This window comes from Perna viridis, chromosome 4 (genome assembly GCF_037379345.1).
Source record: "Perna viridis isolate PV_CMFRI_1.1 ecotype Kerala chromosome 4, ASM3737934v1, whole genome shotgun sequence".
In the NCBI taxonomy this organism is placed as follows: domain Eukaryota; kingdom Metazoa; phylum Mollusca; class Bivalvia; order Mytilida; family Mytilidae; genus Perna; species Perna viridis.
This window is the reverse complement of record NC_142448.1, coordinates 50,136,272-50,152,149: the sequence shown is the minus strand read 5'-3', so window position 1 is coordinate 50,152,149 and position 15,878 is coordinate 50,136,272. Positions and strand designations below refer to the sequence as shown.

The window sequence follows — 15,878 nt, the reverse complement described above, 5'->3', positions numbered from 1 at the left end:
TTAATTAAAAAAATGTTCCTTGACGGTCCCAGACACTAGTACTTCACTACGTGGGGGCAAATTTACCGTCTCTGCTAAATACCCTATAACAACCTATCTGATCTTGAAACTGTAAACGGGTTTCTGCACCTTTAACTGAAAGACCTTTAGTAACATCGATAACACAATTTTGGAAAGTCGATTCCCAATATACCGTCGATGGTGAGCTCAACCACTACAGCTATGTTTGAACAGACATATCCATTAATGGCTATACCAATTATGGTTTTCCCAAATAAAGTCAAAAGAGAACCATTGGCAGTCAGTATCTCTCTGTTCATTTGTGTCATTACATGCGAATGAATGCTATCAAACAATTTCTTTGATATGTGAGTCAACATCAATCAACATTTTTGCATTGGTACCATTGAATGAACATTCCGGCTTTAGTGGCCAGTTTGTTCACCCATATTTTCCCATTCTTTTTCCCAGATGTGGTTTCCTGAGCCTTAGTTGTACTTTCTTTTTCACTTGTTACCCTACTTTCCTGACAATCTTTCTTGAAATGATTAAATTTCCCACATTTAAAACATCGGGCTTTCCTTGTCCTTTAAAATACAAAAAAATACCAGTTTTAGATATTGTAAATATCGATATGCTGTACATGTGTTTCAAGGAGTAACCTTTCATCAGCAGCACCTAAATAAATATGTAGGTTATGTATTAAGTTCATAATAAAATATTACTTACATACATAAGAAGTACTCACAACCAAAACTATCGAAGAGGAAGTCAAATCCATCACCGAGAGGTTTTACCATATGCAATGCAAGAAATGAAGCCTCTGTGTTTCACGTATTTTTAAATTTGGAATACTGTTTAAATAGGATTTCATAAATAGGGTAGATGTAATATGATATTCTTCGGGGTCAGGCAAGTCTGACTACTGGGTTGGTGAATACCCTCGGGGACCTCAGGTCCACAAGCAGTGGAATCGACCCAGTCGTTTTTAAATACAAAAATCTATTATTCCTTCTAAATAGAAACTTTTCAGACCAATTGGAATTTTCCTTCAAAGTTTTTACTTCTTTCTGCAAATCAATCAGTGCTGTTTGCGTATTCTCGAGAAGATCTAACGTACTATAGTTTGTCTTGCTGTTTGCGTATTCTAGAGTAGATGTAACGTCCTATAGTTTGTCGCGACAGAGTCGCTGTCAAGTGCGGTAGTCCTTAAGAAACTCTTTTTTTATTTTCTCTTAAGCTCTGCTGTATTGAAAGCTTCTATCGACGGCATATTGTATGACGTCATTTAAGTCTGATGGTCTAGCTTGTTTAACTTGAAGTCTCATGTCAACACTTTTATGTCCGTCAATGAACTGCTCCTTGGCAAGTGTTTAACGAACTTCATTTGGAAGCTGTTGGATAAGCAAGGCTTGCTAAGCGCCTTATGTACTGGCCTAGCTCAGAAAGGCTTTCCGCTGCTTTTTGATGGCGTCCTCGCAACTGTGTTCGATAAAGTTCAGCAGTCTGGTTTGCAGGAGTAAACCTCTCCTTAAGAGACCTTACATGCTCTTTATAATTTTGCCTTTGATCTTCAGACAAATTTTGTAGAACCCCCTGGGTTTGTCCCGTTAATGACATGGCCAGATACAAACCCTTTTCAGTGTCTGACTAATCATTTATACTTGAACATGCATCAAAATGGGACTTGTAATCCACCCACGGCCTCTTCCCGTCATGGGTTGCGGGCTTTACAACATTTCTGTTTCTGGGGAAAGAGCTACTTTCCTTTTCAGTTGGGTCTTCTGACTTAAGTACAGCCTTCTTTCGTCTTTGTGTGATGTAGTTTGTGTTAAGAACAGAATCAGAATAATCTCTATTCTTTTAGACTACGTCCATTCAAGGACTGAATTGCTTCTTGCAAGCATATATTCTATCAAACAATGCATATAAAATAATGAAATTTATCAGATCCAACCTTGCTGCCACCAAATTATGTAACGTTTTCGGCATGTTTGAATACTTCAAATTCAAAATGCCGTTCGTATCTGTTTTCACAGATTCTGAGGTGCTTCAATATTTATGACACATATTAAAACTTGATTGTTCTAAATGAATCGAACAACCAATAAAACCTGAAACCTAAACAACAAACACATACACTAAGTAAATCAATTAACCACTTAGCCTTAACCCAAGTTCCTGAAGCTGACTAGCTCCCGGGACACCTAGCCCCGGAACACCTTGTTTCTGAGACACCTTGTCTTTGAAACACTATGTTTCAAGCAAACCCATAGATAGTTACAAACCACCTGTTCCAGGGATTGCAACCATTCCCTAGCTTGAGAAATTACAGTATCGAACAACCCGGTAATTTGCAACTATCCTAAAAGATTCTTGAAACTGTTTGCTTGTAAAAAAAAAACAAGCTTCAAAATTAAACTGCTAACAGCATAATTACTTTTTAAAATTTACTAAAAAATGAACCAAAATGTGTAAAATAAGCATAGTACATTGTTAATGAAATATCTCACTTTTCTAAAAATGGTTGTTTTTTATTACAATATTTTCTTTTTCCTTTGAATAGACTTAAGGCACAAATCTAAATAAACATGAGAAAATAATATATCCCACTTAAACATTGGAAATATTAGGTAAAATCTCTGGAAAATTATCATTTCTTTTTATTGCATATTCCTGTTAACTGCATATTTTTTTTCTGAGAAATAAGTTAAGCTATTATAAACAGGAATCCAGTTTATACCTCTGCGAAAGAACGCCTTACAAAGCAATCAAGAACCATACTTAAGATTTTCAGACCTATGAAATCGTAATTTTGTGTCACTTGCATGTTATTTTCACTATTTGGGCCGTACTTTTACCAAACGGACTGAAAATTCGTGTTAAAATATATATGAACTGGACAACTTACGAAGTACACTTATTCAAGTTTTTATTATCGCCAATTCTTATAAATTAATTTTTAAACATATTTTTTATCTTTAAACATGAGAAAAGTAGCTCTGAATTTAACTGAATAGGGGCGTGTCAATATTTTTTTATCCATTTTTAACCAGTCAGATTACAGTATTTATCTCGAATTAATTTATACACATTTATTTTTAAGTAATTTTCTGTCCAAGATCGGGCAAAATGAGTATAAGGTGTGATCGACACGTGAACAAAAAGAAAAAAAATGTAGACACTATTAGATTATCCAAGTATTTATACCTCATAGATTAAACTCCAGAATTAACCCACGGATTTAGTTGAATTTAACTATGGAAAAATTGCTGACAAATATTCCGACTCTTACCTTTTATAAGCAGTCAAAACATATCTCTGTTACAGTTGCATCAGGGTTAATTTAAATAATATTACGGTTGTTGTACAGATGGTTTGAATATATTTGAGGCCAGAGAGACCAATTTGAGGATACTGATGTGCCAGCAATTACCCAATTCATTTACAGAAATGATATTGCCACAAAGGACAATAATCGAGGTCTATATATAGCAACTCCCACAAATAATGGAGGAGTGATATCATGTGCTCTGGAAGAGATAGCATAAGTTATTAAATTCCCTCAATTCATTTTTGATTTATCATATCAAATATGGAAAAACATACCAGGAGCAGTTCACAATCAAAAGAACGAGGGAAAATCCATTTGCAAAGAGACAGTCATACAAAGAGCAGGTTACAATCAAAATAATTCAATTAACAACACTATCAATAACAGCAAGCCAGACACTCAAAAATGTTAATTGTTGGTAGAAAAATACATGTATTAAGATATTCATTTAAAAAATAAATTAGATTCGCTATACAAGTAAAACATGTATAACACATTTTTTCATCTATATAGATGACGTATTATCTTTAAACAATCCTAATTTCGGGGATTTGATACATCGCATCTACCCAAAGGAATTTGAGATAAAGGATACTACAGACACTGTAAAGTCAGCCTCATATCTTGACCTACAATTAGAAATCGATGGTAAAGGAAAACTATTGACCAAACTTTACGACAAACATGATGACTTTTCATTCAGAATTGTTAACTTTCCTTTCATTTGTGGCAACATCCCTTCGGCTCCTGCGTATGGAGTGTTCATATAACAACTCATGCGTTATGCCAGAGCTTGCCGAAAGTACGCAGACTTTTTGTATCGTGCTAAAACTCTAACAAATAGGCTTCTGGAACAGGGTTATATTGCTACCAGATTGAAGTCATCACTACAGAAGTTTTATGGTCGTCATCATGAACTCGTGGATCGTTATGATGTATCCATCTGAAACTGAGATTAAAGGATCTAGCCAAGCGATATTCTTTCTTTCGGATCAGATCAGCTATAAAGAAGGTTATCCTGGTTGGCAAAATGTGTTACATGAAAGGAAAACGTTTATCAACTATTATTAATGCGTTACCGCCTACCCGACTATTACCAAACATGCACTCATATTTTTTATCAGAACAAATAAATGCCTGTGTATTATTTTTGCGTATCAAAGTTCAATGGGAAAAAATAAGAGCATTGTTCATAAATTGTTTAATCATTGTGCTTGGTGAAAATGTGACCAACGTCATCTTCAAAATGGATTTAAGTGTGATTACAATTAGTACATGTACGATGTTTTATTATAACATCCCCTTTTAAAGTAGATGTATATACTGACAGTGGTGTTCATCCTTCCTTAATCTATTACGCAGAGATTACTCATCTCTTATCCGTGACTCCTACATCACTGAACGCAATTGCATTAAAGAAATTGCTACGGACTTTTTATTATTTTTTTTGATGTCATAAGATGTATTTTAACAAACAGGAAAGTGTAGGTATAAATTTAGTGAGCATTGCTCATAAGTTTTTTTAGTTTACATGAACAAAACTTACTAAAAAATGTAGTGGTAGCTTTCAAACTAGTTAACTAAATATATTTAAAGATTTGTTTTAATAGTAAACACTTAATTTGTTAGTACAAAAACTTTCATCTCACAAAACTCAGTTTAGTTATGGTAAAAAAAAACAGAAATGACATAGTCACAAATGGGAATGGGAAATACACCATGGAAAAGCTCCTCGTTCATCTCGGATCAAATCGTAAAACTAAGAATAAATTTCAATATGAAAATCTTATGGTAAATTTGTGGTATAAAATTCATATTTATAATGATTTTTCTTATTATTGGGGCATTTCTGTTGCATTATTTCACCGAGAACAATAGAAAGCCTTCAAAAATATTTAAAATATAAATTTTTCGGCAACATTTCCTGCAAATCTTTATTTTCGGACTTCCTACAGATTTCAGAAGTACTATAAACTTCCCTCATGAAAAAGAATTTATATATCTATATGTGACTTTTAACCAACACATTGCAGAAATTTCATTTCCCTTTTTTCTTAAATCTGCTCACACAAGACAAAGAAATTAACACATTTGTCTCTTTGTAGGTTAAACAAAGGGCCTTAATGTACGACTCAAAGAAAGGTTCGATTCCAGATTTAACAAAACTAATTTTATACATATAAGGCGAATAAAGAAAATTAGGCAAAATAAAACTAATTCAACCTAATAATGGTTGATAGAGCCCAGAGTCCTGCCAAGTGCCAGTTTTGTCATAAATCTGAGATATGCTGGAAAAGTATTGATTGTAACCTGTATCTGTGTCAATTATGCTCTAATAACATACATTCTAAAATTGAATCTTCAAAAGGGCATAAGATAATCAACTATCAGGAAGCAGGAACAGATGACGCTGCAGAGAGACAACGTAGAGTGAACCTGGGCAACTTACCTGCTCTAAACATAACAGTAGGAAACGTGTCCTGTACTGTAGCAATTTGTGCCCTCTGCAATAAAGAGTCACATAAATCTCGTGACACTGATGATCTTTGGAGCAGTTATGAAGATTTACTTGAAAAGATTAGAGTTCAAAGTTGCAGTCGATGAGCAGTTCTCCCATTTGAAGTCACATGAAGACAAAATCCAGAAAGTATACACTGACTCAAAACAACACTATGACATAACAAAACCTTAAAATTTTGCAAAACGAGGAAGATATTAAAAAAACCATTGATTTACACATGACATGCTGGAACAGCTAGAATCCATGTTCAATCCAATACAAGATGATCTAACCTTGACAAAAAGTAACCTAAATGCCCTCTCACCCAAGAAAGATGAACAAGAGAAGGTCCTGAGTTCCCACTTGGCTGAAGATGTTTTCTCATTAGGCACGTCTTTGAAAACATGGTTACCTGAGATAACAACCAATGAAATATATCCAACACTTATAAAATTCACTCCCCGTGACATCTCGGATTTGTCATCAAGTAAAGTATTTGGTGACATTTGTAAAGTTCCCACATTGAAGTTATTGAAATCTTATCAAACTGAACTGAAAGGGAATTATAAAATAATTTCAAGTAATGGTAAGACAAAATTCATTGCATATGAATTTAACAAATTACAAACAGTTCAGTTTAATAATGAGGATAGTGAAGAAAACAGAAGATATAAAACTAAATGACATGACAATGAAGGAGAATCGGGAACTTATCAACAAAGGATAAAAATTTAATGCTGTATAAAAAAGATGGAACATTGAAAACCTTCAAATCATTCTCTCCATTAAAGACATTAGGGTTCATATAAATAAACAAAAGGAACTAGTAGTAGGACTGACTGAATCAGGGAATATAGATGTCAAACCCACGAGTGTCAGAAAAGTTGTGGTTCTGAATCAGTCAGGTGACATAAAACATACCTATGATTATGACAATGACAATCAGAGACTGTTTACCTGGCCATGTAGGATTGTTACCTGTAATGATATTATCTTAGTTATTGATACACAAGACATTGGTTCTTTAGGTGAAGTAAAGAAGGGAAGGGTGGTGGCACTGGATTATAGGGGACAAATCAAGTGGGTATATAGTGGTTTATGTCAAGTAGAAGGAGATCAATTTTTTTCTTTTGACTTCACAGTGACCTCTACGGGTATGGTTCTTGTTACGGACTGGTTGAATATATACATACATATACTGAACCAGTCTGGACAGGTCATTGTCTGTCATCAGATCGAGGAGGCCATTGGGATTGAGTATCCAACCACTATTGATATTGATCGTGAATGTAAATAGTGGGTTGGATGTTACGCTGATATAAAAATTCATTGTATGGAACTCATGTAACTATTCTCATACACAATAAACAATATAAATACAGCTCATTTCACTTTTATAGATTTGCTACGAAACAATCAGAAGTTCTTCGTTACTAATCCCTTCAATTACTCTTATAGAGCTGTAGATTTCAGTTCTTAAAAAAATAGTTAAAAAAAATATTTTTTTCTAATTTCTGTATGAGTTCAAATTTCGGACAGGAAAATGATACCAAAGCAACTCAAAAATCAAGAACAAGTACATGGAATGTAAAACAATGACACAATGTATGTAAACAAAATAGTGATCAGAATAACAGATTAAATTTAAAAACTGAAGATAAAACAAGGCCTATATGTAATGTAATCTCCCACAAATAAAAAAAGAATGACATCATGGAAGGGTAGGTATGAATTATTAAATTCCTTCAATGCATTTTTGAGTTATCATATCAGATATGGACAAACTTACAAAGAACAGGTTACAGTAAAAAAAGGGGGAAAAATCCGTGTTCAACAAGCAAGACACTCAAAAATGTTAATAATTGATAGACAAACTTATAATGTAGTAAGGTATTCATTTAATATAAACAAATAAATTAGATTCACTATACAAGTAAAACATGTATAACACATCTTTACACAGAAATAATATAAACTTTTACTCAAAAACAAAACATTTATTACATTGTTGTGATACAACAGTAAAGAAGCTTAGCACTAAATCTATTAACTTAAACATAATTTTCTGTGAACTGAATTACTTTGATGGATACCAATCTTTGCGTTTCATCAACATTCAGACAGAAAAAAAAACTTATTGGAAATCTAACTCTATTTTCATAAAGATCTAATCAAAAGAGAAATACAAAATAAAACAAATAATTAAGACAAAATTTCGCAAAACCACAAATCACAAGACAATAACAAATAAAAAACAACAATGTGCTTAAGCTGGACGGAAAATTCTGATCATTTATGTTTTATAATTGTAAACCATAATTGGTTTATAATTGTAATAATTTGAGATTTTTTTCACTTTGTAGACCAAAATACTAGTACTTCAATATTTAGCCATGTGGGGTGAACAAAAAACATCACATCTGTTCATAATTATTAACTGTTTTTACTCTTGTAAACAATCTCAAAATTAATATTGAAAGTGAGAAATGAACACTTTGAGAGTTATTAAATGAAGTGTGAACAGACAGACAGGCAGCAATAATACACTGCCTCATTTTTGTCAATGTTATGAGCCACAACTCTACAAATAAACTTAATAATACAAAAAAGTTGTTCATTTTATCTCAATACCTTGACAGCCAGTAAAATCAATACAATTCAATCACAGATTTCCTGTTCTTCCAGAGAAATTATTTCCTGCATTTCCTTTAATCAACATAAAGAGACACAATCTATCAACTTGAACTTCCTAGAAGGATATTTCAGAAGGTGTCTACCACGTCTACCACATTTGAACTTCCCAGATAAATATTTCAGAGTATTTCTATCACACTTGAACTTCCAAGATAAATATTTCAGAGTGTGTCTACCAAACTTGAACTTCCTAGATAAATATTTCAGAGTGTGTCTATCACACTTGAACTTCCCAGATAAATATTTCAGAATGAGATACTGTCAATAGGTATTTACTGTCTGGAGAAAATTTAACAAAATTTATTGAGTCACTGTGACCTATAAAATCTTGGAAACTTCCTTCATAATAATCCATCAGTTTTATCACACGTTCTGAAAAAGAGAAAATTATTTAGTAGAAATCAAACGAACTTAAGTTCAGTATATCAATAAATATTAATAAATTGCCAGTACATGACTGCATACTGTCTTATTGTCATTAAAATTTTAAATCATTTTCATAAAATGATGTAACTACAAAAACTTTGATATGATTTCTTGGAAAAAAACATTGGTATCAATGTCTTTCAAAAAATAATTTATCAAATGACAAGTGAAAATGAAGTACTATAAATAAATACAATTATCCAACTAAGGCGGAAGCTTGAATTCAAAACATATATATAATTACATCCTTGTCACTACAAATATCATCGTCATATTAACAATGGTTCACAAATTCCCATTCATTGTAGTTACATTTTGCAATGGTGACTTTAGAAAATAAAAGCATTTTAAGTAGCACTCCAGCTAAGGATCATGCAAGATGTGATTCATGAGTAAAAAGCTTACATATTTTTATTTTTGATATTTTGTTTGAAATGTCATAGTAAACAAAAATTAACATGTGGTTTTTCAAAGAACCTGTACTCTTAGGAGATAAAAATTATATAGAATGCACTGTAGATTTCAAAATTAAGGGAGATAACTCTGTAAATGACGCTAAAATACAATAAAATCTACTGGATTTTCAATGTTGATTATCTCCTAAAAGCAGGCAGATTTGAAGGAATAATTACACATTTTATAGTATAGACCCATAAAACAACTTAATTACAAAAATAAAAATAAGTAGCCTTTTTTGGGGTATATCACATTTTTCAGACTTTGCATGATTCTTGCGAAGACAGCTATTTAAAGAAGATGTTGACATCAATCCATAGCACAGTTCACTTCAACCAAGAATTTAGGATGAGGCCTTATATTGCCTATCCATTTAAGATATGCCCCAACACAAAAAGTTTGCTATATGGAAATCATTGAAATTCAAGATGCTATTTAAAGTTCAAAGTTGTTAATAATTACAGACAAGAAATACTGTGGGCAATACCCAACCTCCTTTAATGCATGAAACCACATAAGTCATTCAGATGGAAATGTGATTATTTGAAAAAGTTTCATTGAATTCCATTGAGCATTTTCTGTGGAGTGTCATTGATTGATGGATTGATTAGGGAAGATATTTCATGCCTTTCAGGACGAGAACATTTGAATAGATCATTCATTATACTAGAGCTGGATCACTATTGTGCTACATAATACAGAAGTAACAGCCTGCAGGTAGGCATGCCACCCCACTCAAATATTAATGACATCATGCCAACCAATCGTCACCCTATCTCCTTAAATACTGTGTTCTTGGCTGAGAAGCAGTGACTATCAATTTTGAAGTCTTCCATGCGATTCAGCTCAAATCCATGACATCCTGCACTAAAGGCGAGCACTTGACTCCAACACCACCAAGGTAGCTAGTTCTAGGTGAAAACAGGGGACTAATAGACAGTATGATCATGATATACCTCCAGTTTTTCAATGTCTATTGGCCATGGGAATAATTAGTGGATTCAACCAAAGTTAGCTCCCTAACATACTTAAAAAAATTGTGTAATTACCATTAGCACCAAGTGATAAGAGTGCTGTAGACGGACAGACATCAAGACATGTTGGCCAATGAGTAAGAGCTTGAGTTCTAGTCACCTGGAAATTAAATAGAAAAATTGAATAAGAATAATACAAATTCCATGTGTTCAAGTTGTTCACTCACTTAAACAATGATTTCATTACTGAACTAAACCAATAAGTAGGACTCAAGTATTATAAATGTGATGTTTAATGTTTAAAATCACTTAGATTTGCTATATGTACCTCAAACTCAACTTATACAGTAACTCTATACTATTTATTGCATCAAGTGTTGTTCATGCTAATGGCCTGGACACCTACGAAAACTTTAACTAGTAAAAATATCTCTATATATACAACTATATGCATTAGTTATGTTAATCAATAAGCCCCCACCACTAACCCCTGAAGCTTTATAAACTATTCTGATTCCTACCTTTCTCTCAGACATACTGTAATACTGTACACATTTCTCCATACCATAACCTACATATATAATGATGTCTTGTTCTTCTGGAGAAAACTTGGCTAAACTTGGAGGCAACTGGCTATATATACCCTGAAATGATATTTATGAAAGTTTTTCAAATGTAGTTGCCTCATTCTTAACAAAAACAAATACTGAAGTAAATATACAGAATGAAATTAATGATAAGTTGAAATCTGGAATAGAAAAAAAAATCATATTGAACACAGAAAATCATTATCCTAAAAACAGAACTTGAAACAATTTTGCCATTATTTTACTAACAGGATAATTAGTTGGAAAGAGTAATCAAGGGAACCAAGGTTGTAGCGGAAATCAAAAGAAAGTTATCCAGGGACAATAACCAAAATATGATCACAAGTGCAGACAAACCCTAGATTTAATGAGGACTGTTAAATCTCACTGCGTGTACATGTGATCATATTTTGGTTATTTATTATCCTGGCCATTGTTGGTTGCGATTTTTAATATAAATTTCGAACTTTGTGAACGGCAGTTTGATATTCTTGTTGTGATGTTTTGGCGGAATAAAGCCCAAGAATGAAATTACAGAATTTTTTTTAAGTGAAATATCGACAATTTTTACACTGGGAACATTTGGTTTATTACTGCTATCTATATAATAATGTGTGTTAATACATGTACCTACATGTAATGTATCTTAGCTGACTAAGTGTAAAATGACATACAGAAAAGCAGTCTAAAGAGGTCAAGTAAGAAATGCCCCGAAAATAAAAAAATATATTGTATCAAGAAATACACAATACAAATATAATAAATAAAAAACTAAATGCTATATTTATCACCTTTTGATCTTGTTTAGCTATGACAGTGCCATCTGGTGTGAATGCAGGAGCAGGGAAAGTTAGCCAATCAACAAGCTCACAAACATCCTTTGACCAATCAGCGGACCAGACACTCACACGCCTATCAGCACTGGCTGCCAACCAGAGTTGAGAGGCAGAGACGGTCAACTCCAGATCCTGACACAAGGTCACATCAATGTTTGTGATTGGCGCCCCCTTGTGGTCAGAGATTACACGGACTGTTATCCCAGTGGTTGGACTACTAATGGCAATGAGTCCATCACTTCCTCCTGTTAAAATCATACGCCCTGAAATATAAATTATAAAATCAGGCATATGTTTGACTAAATACTTTAGAATGCTGTCACAAACGGGCAAGGTCGGCAACTGGTTAACTTATCCTGAAACAATCTTATAATTGACACCAATATTTATCACAGAAAACATTATAAACAATGAAAATTTTTGTAAATATTGTAATAAAGTATCAAATTGAATATGATTCTACAAAATAGTCAACCAAGTATTACTGATAACATACCATTGAGATCCCAAGTAAAATTACATGGTGGTTTAAGCGTATACAACAACAAGTGTGTGTACATGTATCCCTGGCATGCTATATTCTAGGGGGTTGTTAGGCTATGATATGGAAAATCTGATTGCAAATTATGGTCATGCAGTGTGTTGGGAGAGATGCCATGTTTCTTGGGAACTCTGCAGTGGTACTCTATAGGAGAGTGAACCTTTGCACTCCTCCTTAGGCAGCTAAATTGCCTCACCCTACCCACTCTCTCTATTTCTAGTGGAAATCAAAATTTGTTGGCCCTACTATTCTTGTGTCCCATCCCATTTTTCATTTCATCATCATTTCATGTTCATTGCCTGGATAAAGCAGAAATATTGCTGCTTTGGCTTTTAACACTAACAATCAACTATCAATCAATCTATCAGTTTGTAAATAAGCAGTAATGTATGATGGTTTAAGTGTGCATAACGAATAGTTTTGCCCCGATTACACATTGTTTCCAATAATTGAATACATACCATCAGAAGAAAATTTAAGGGCAGTTACTGCAACAGCATGTGGATGCATCTTCAGTATCATTTCAGCTTTGTTGATATCAAACACTCGGACTGTTCCATTACTGTATCCAGCAGCAAGCAGGGGCATGAAGTTTACATCAATCTTCTGGTGGGAGGTGACAGCAGCAGCTGAGGTGTTACTGACTGTAGTTTTAATGATACCATCTTGTTTTATAGGGGAGAAGTCTATACATGTGCATGCCTAAAAAAATCACAAATGGCAAAAATAATATTGAAGCTAACTCCACTTACTATGGATAATGTGTATGAAGTAAGACCCTACTTAATCTTATTATCTTTTTTTTGCAATACACAAAAGAGCAAAGCTCTAAGTTTCCAGCAAGTAAATAAAATACTTAAGAAAGAGTAGCACTGAGCTTAGACCATTTTTCCAAAATGAATAATGTCTTATAGATTATGATTATGTCTGTGCAATTTTTATTAAAATTAAAATCTGTCAAGTCAAACTTACTGCATGTTATGTACATCAGACCTCAACTTTTGACCTTTTAATCTCAGTGTCATACTTCTCAAATAAGAATTACTCTGTGTAATCAAGGTAACAAAGCTGTGCAACAAAAGTCAACATTTAGAACACTGGACACTAGTTCTATAATTTCTTGTACAGATGAAGAAATGTAAAAAATATTTTTCAGTGATGACATACAATTACTCATGCACATCAAGGGGCATACTCTACATTGTTGACTGGGCTGTATCCTCTTATAGTATATTACTGATTGATGTTCTAACAAGTTCCCAAATTTATCTCGGATGGTTCCTAAACTCTAACCATCTTGAAAGTACACTTACTGAAGAGCCTTTGTACAGCTTGATGCCCTACTCAAAGACCACAACCACTTGGAAGATTTCCTAACTCTAACCATTTTGAAAGTATGCCAACTGAGGAGTCCTGTTACAAAGTTTCATGAACATTTCCCCTATTCTTATCTCTTTAATAATTACCTGGTCTAAGACCTGGAACTGTAAAGTCTGTTCTCGGCTGTCAAGGGACCAAACTCTTACACTACCATCATCAGCACCGGAGGCAAAATGTTCACTATTACATATAGATAGATTGTTCACCTGAAAGGAGGATGAGTCTACTTACAAAACTGTGCATTGTTACATGGAAAGTTAATACTCTTGGTCTAGCATTTGACAATGACAAGAGGGGGCTCTCTATCTCAAATGGAAAAAACTTGTACAAAGATTTGTGTACTTTGCTAAATAGCATTTTCAAATACAATTAACTTTCAAAGTACATGGAAAAACTTGATACGTGCAAGCTTGTAAGCATTCGAGTTGTATTTTTTTGGTATCATATGTTTCCATTTGTCTGTCAAAAGCTCTGTTATTCCTCATAAGTAATATTTGTACTCATTTATTATTTGAGTTTATCTTCCACTTACCTTAGCCATGTGACTAGATACCAATCTTATACTGGTCCTTTCTGGCCAATTGATGTACCACAGTGTTCCAGTATTTGTTCCCACAATGCCCTTAAATTGAATGGAACATGTTGACAATAACTATTTTATAAGATATTAAAAATAGAATCATAATGGTAAAAGAAGTGTTTGAAAAAGCAGAATTCTACTTAATATCAGAAGAAAATCATCCATGCAGTTTTTAATGACATACACATGCTTATTCAATGTTTTCTTTACTTTGACATCTGTTTACAAAGTCAACTTTTATCTAATTGCATTAGCTGCGATACATTGTCGTTAAAATCAAACTTATTTTTATAAAAACTTGCTACATAGAACTATTAAAATCTATTTTTTTTATATTCCTTCTTTAATGATAATCATTACCACATACTATAGAGAACCAAACCAGAAACATAATATTTTAATACATGCCATATTCAGAGCTTCATCAAAGACAGTTATTACAAAGAACCAAACCAGAAATGAAGCTAGCATAGCTAGGTATCACCATATTTTAATACATACCATATCCAGAGCCTCATCAAAGGCAGCAGTAACAATAGACCCATCCAGGTTCATTTCATCCTCCATGGTCAGGCCGTCTGTTCTCATATTGTAGTGATCTCCTGGTAACTTCAGCTCTCCTACACCAACTACTGACCACACTCGTAGGTTTTTACCAGCACTTCCTGTCAGTAGTCTACCACTGCGGCACATAATCACATCTACAGATGAATAAATGACAGTAAAGTGTAATTCATGTTAAGAAGGTGAATTACATGTCAGTGTTCAAGCTAACTGTCATTTTAATACTTTTGCTTGCAATCTGCTTCAGTGACATATTTCATAAAATTACAAAGTACAAGGGGAGTAACTCCCAAAAGAATAAAACAACCAACATTTTCTGGTAATATGCACAACTACATATAATGTCCTCACTACCTTCCAAGTTTCATGAATTTCAGTAAAGCAGTTTCTAAGGAGTGGCACTTAAATAAATATGATGAACAGACAGACCAACCAACAGTTAGATAGGACTTAAGACAATATGTCTCCCAACTGAAGTGTGTGGGGTGGGGGGGTTGAATAAATCATCAACCTTTCTTTTTACCTATTTAATACCAACCTATTTCTGAACTGTCAGCTTCCCAGTGAATGAAGCAGGTATTGTGTCGAGTGTCCCAGGCAGAAATCTTCCCAGAACTGGTGGAGATATACAGAGTGCTGTCCCCTGCATACTCCATTGCTGTGAAGTCAACAGAATCACTGTCCTGAAAGAAAGCATTAAAAGACATGAGTTAAGTCCCTTTAGCTTTTCCAAATGCATGTAAATAATTAGTACCAATTCTTAAAATATTCATGATTTCAAGATTAATTTATTTATCATTATAAATTGGATGATATGTGATACAGTAAAACCTTTCTAAACTGAACGCTGAATAAACCAAAAAAATGTTGAAACCCAGGAGCTTCATAAAATCCCTTCATATCAATTTAAAATTATTTTGAACCTTAGAGAATTGAATACCAGTCTTTACCAAATTCTACAGTCCAAACAGGTTCACTTGATACAGGTTTCACTGTATGCATTTAA

General features: G+C 33.5%; 2 protein-coding genes and 1 pseudogene across 7 annotated transcripts in view; 1 reads left to right on the top strand and 2 right to left on the bottom strand.

The window, feature by feature from the left end:
* Positions 1–3,215, bottom strand: LOC148620418 (uncharacterized; annotated as a pseudogene).
* A 2,862-nt stretch (positions 3,216–6,077) lies between these two features.
* Positions 6,078–7,131, top strand: LOC148620417 (uncharacterized). The gene is made up of 2 exons (XM_088577101.1): positions 6,078–6,420; positions 6,626–7,131. Exons 1-2 carry the CDS (start codon positions 6,078–6,080, stop codon positions 7,129–7,131), a joined length of 849 nt encoding a protein of 282 aa, XP_088433227.1.
* Positions 7,132–7,709: 578 nt separating this feature from the next.
* Positions 7,710–15,878, bottom strand: part of LOC148620416 (WD repeat-containing protein 90-like) — a 33,470-nt gene continuing 25,301 nt past the window's right edge. For all 6 annotated transcript variants that reach the window (XM_088581291.1, XM_088581296.1, XM_088581293.1 and 3 more), the window contains 9 exons: positions 15,411–15,555; positions 14,810–15,009; positions 14,261–14,350; positions 13,815–13,934; positions 12,810–13,050; positions 11,763–12,070; positions 10,906–11,028; positions 10,460–10,544; positions 7,710–8,900 (listed from right to left, as the gene is read on the bottom strand). In XM_088581291.1, coding sequence (XP_088437417.1) covers positions 8,746–8,900; positions 10,460–10,544; positions 10,906–11,028; positions 11,763–12,070; positions 12,810–13,050; positions 13,815–13,934; positions 14,261–14,350; positions 14,810–15,009; positions 15,411–15,555 — 1,467 coding nt within the window. In that variant the 3' untranslated portion in view covers positions 7,710–8,745. The remainder of the gene's footprint in view (positions 8,901–10,459; positions 10,545–10,905; positions 11,029–11,762; positions 12,071–12,809; positions 13,051–13,814; positions 13,935–14,260; positions 14,351–14,809; positions 15,010–15,410; positions 15,556–15,878) is intronic.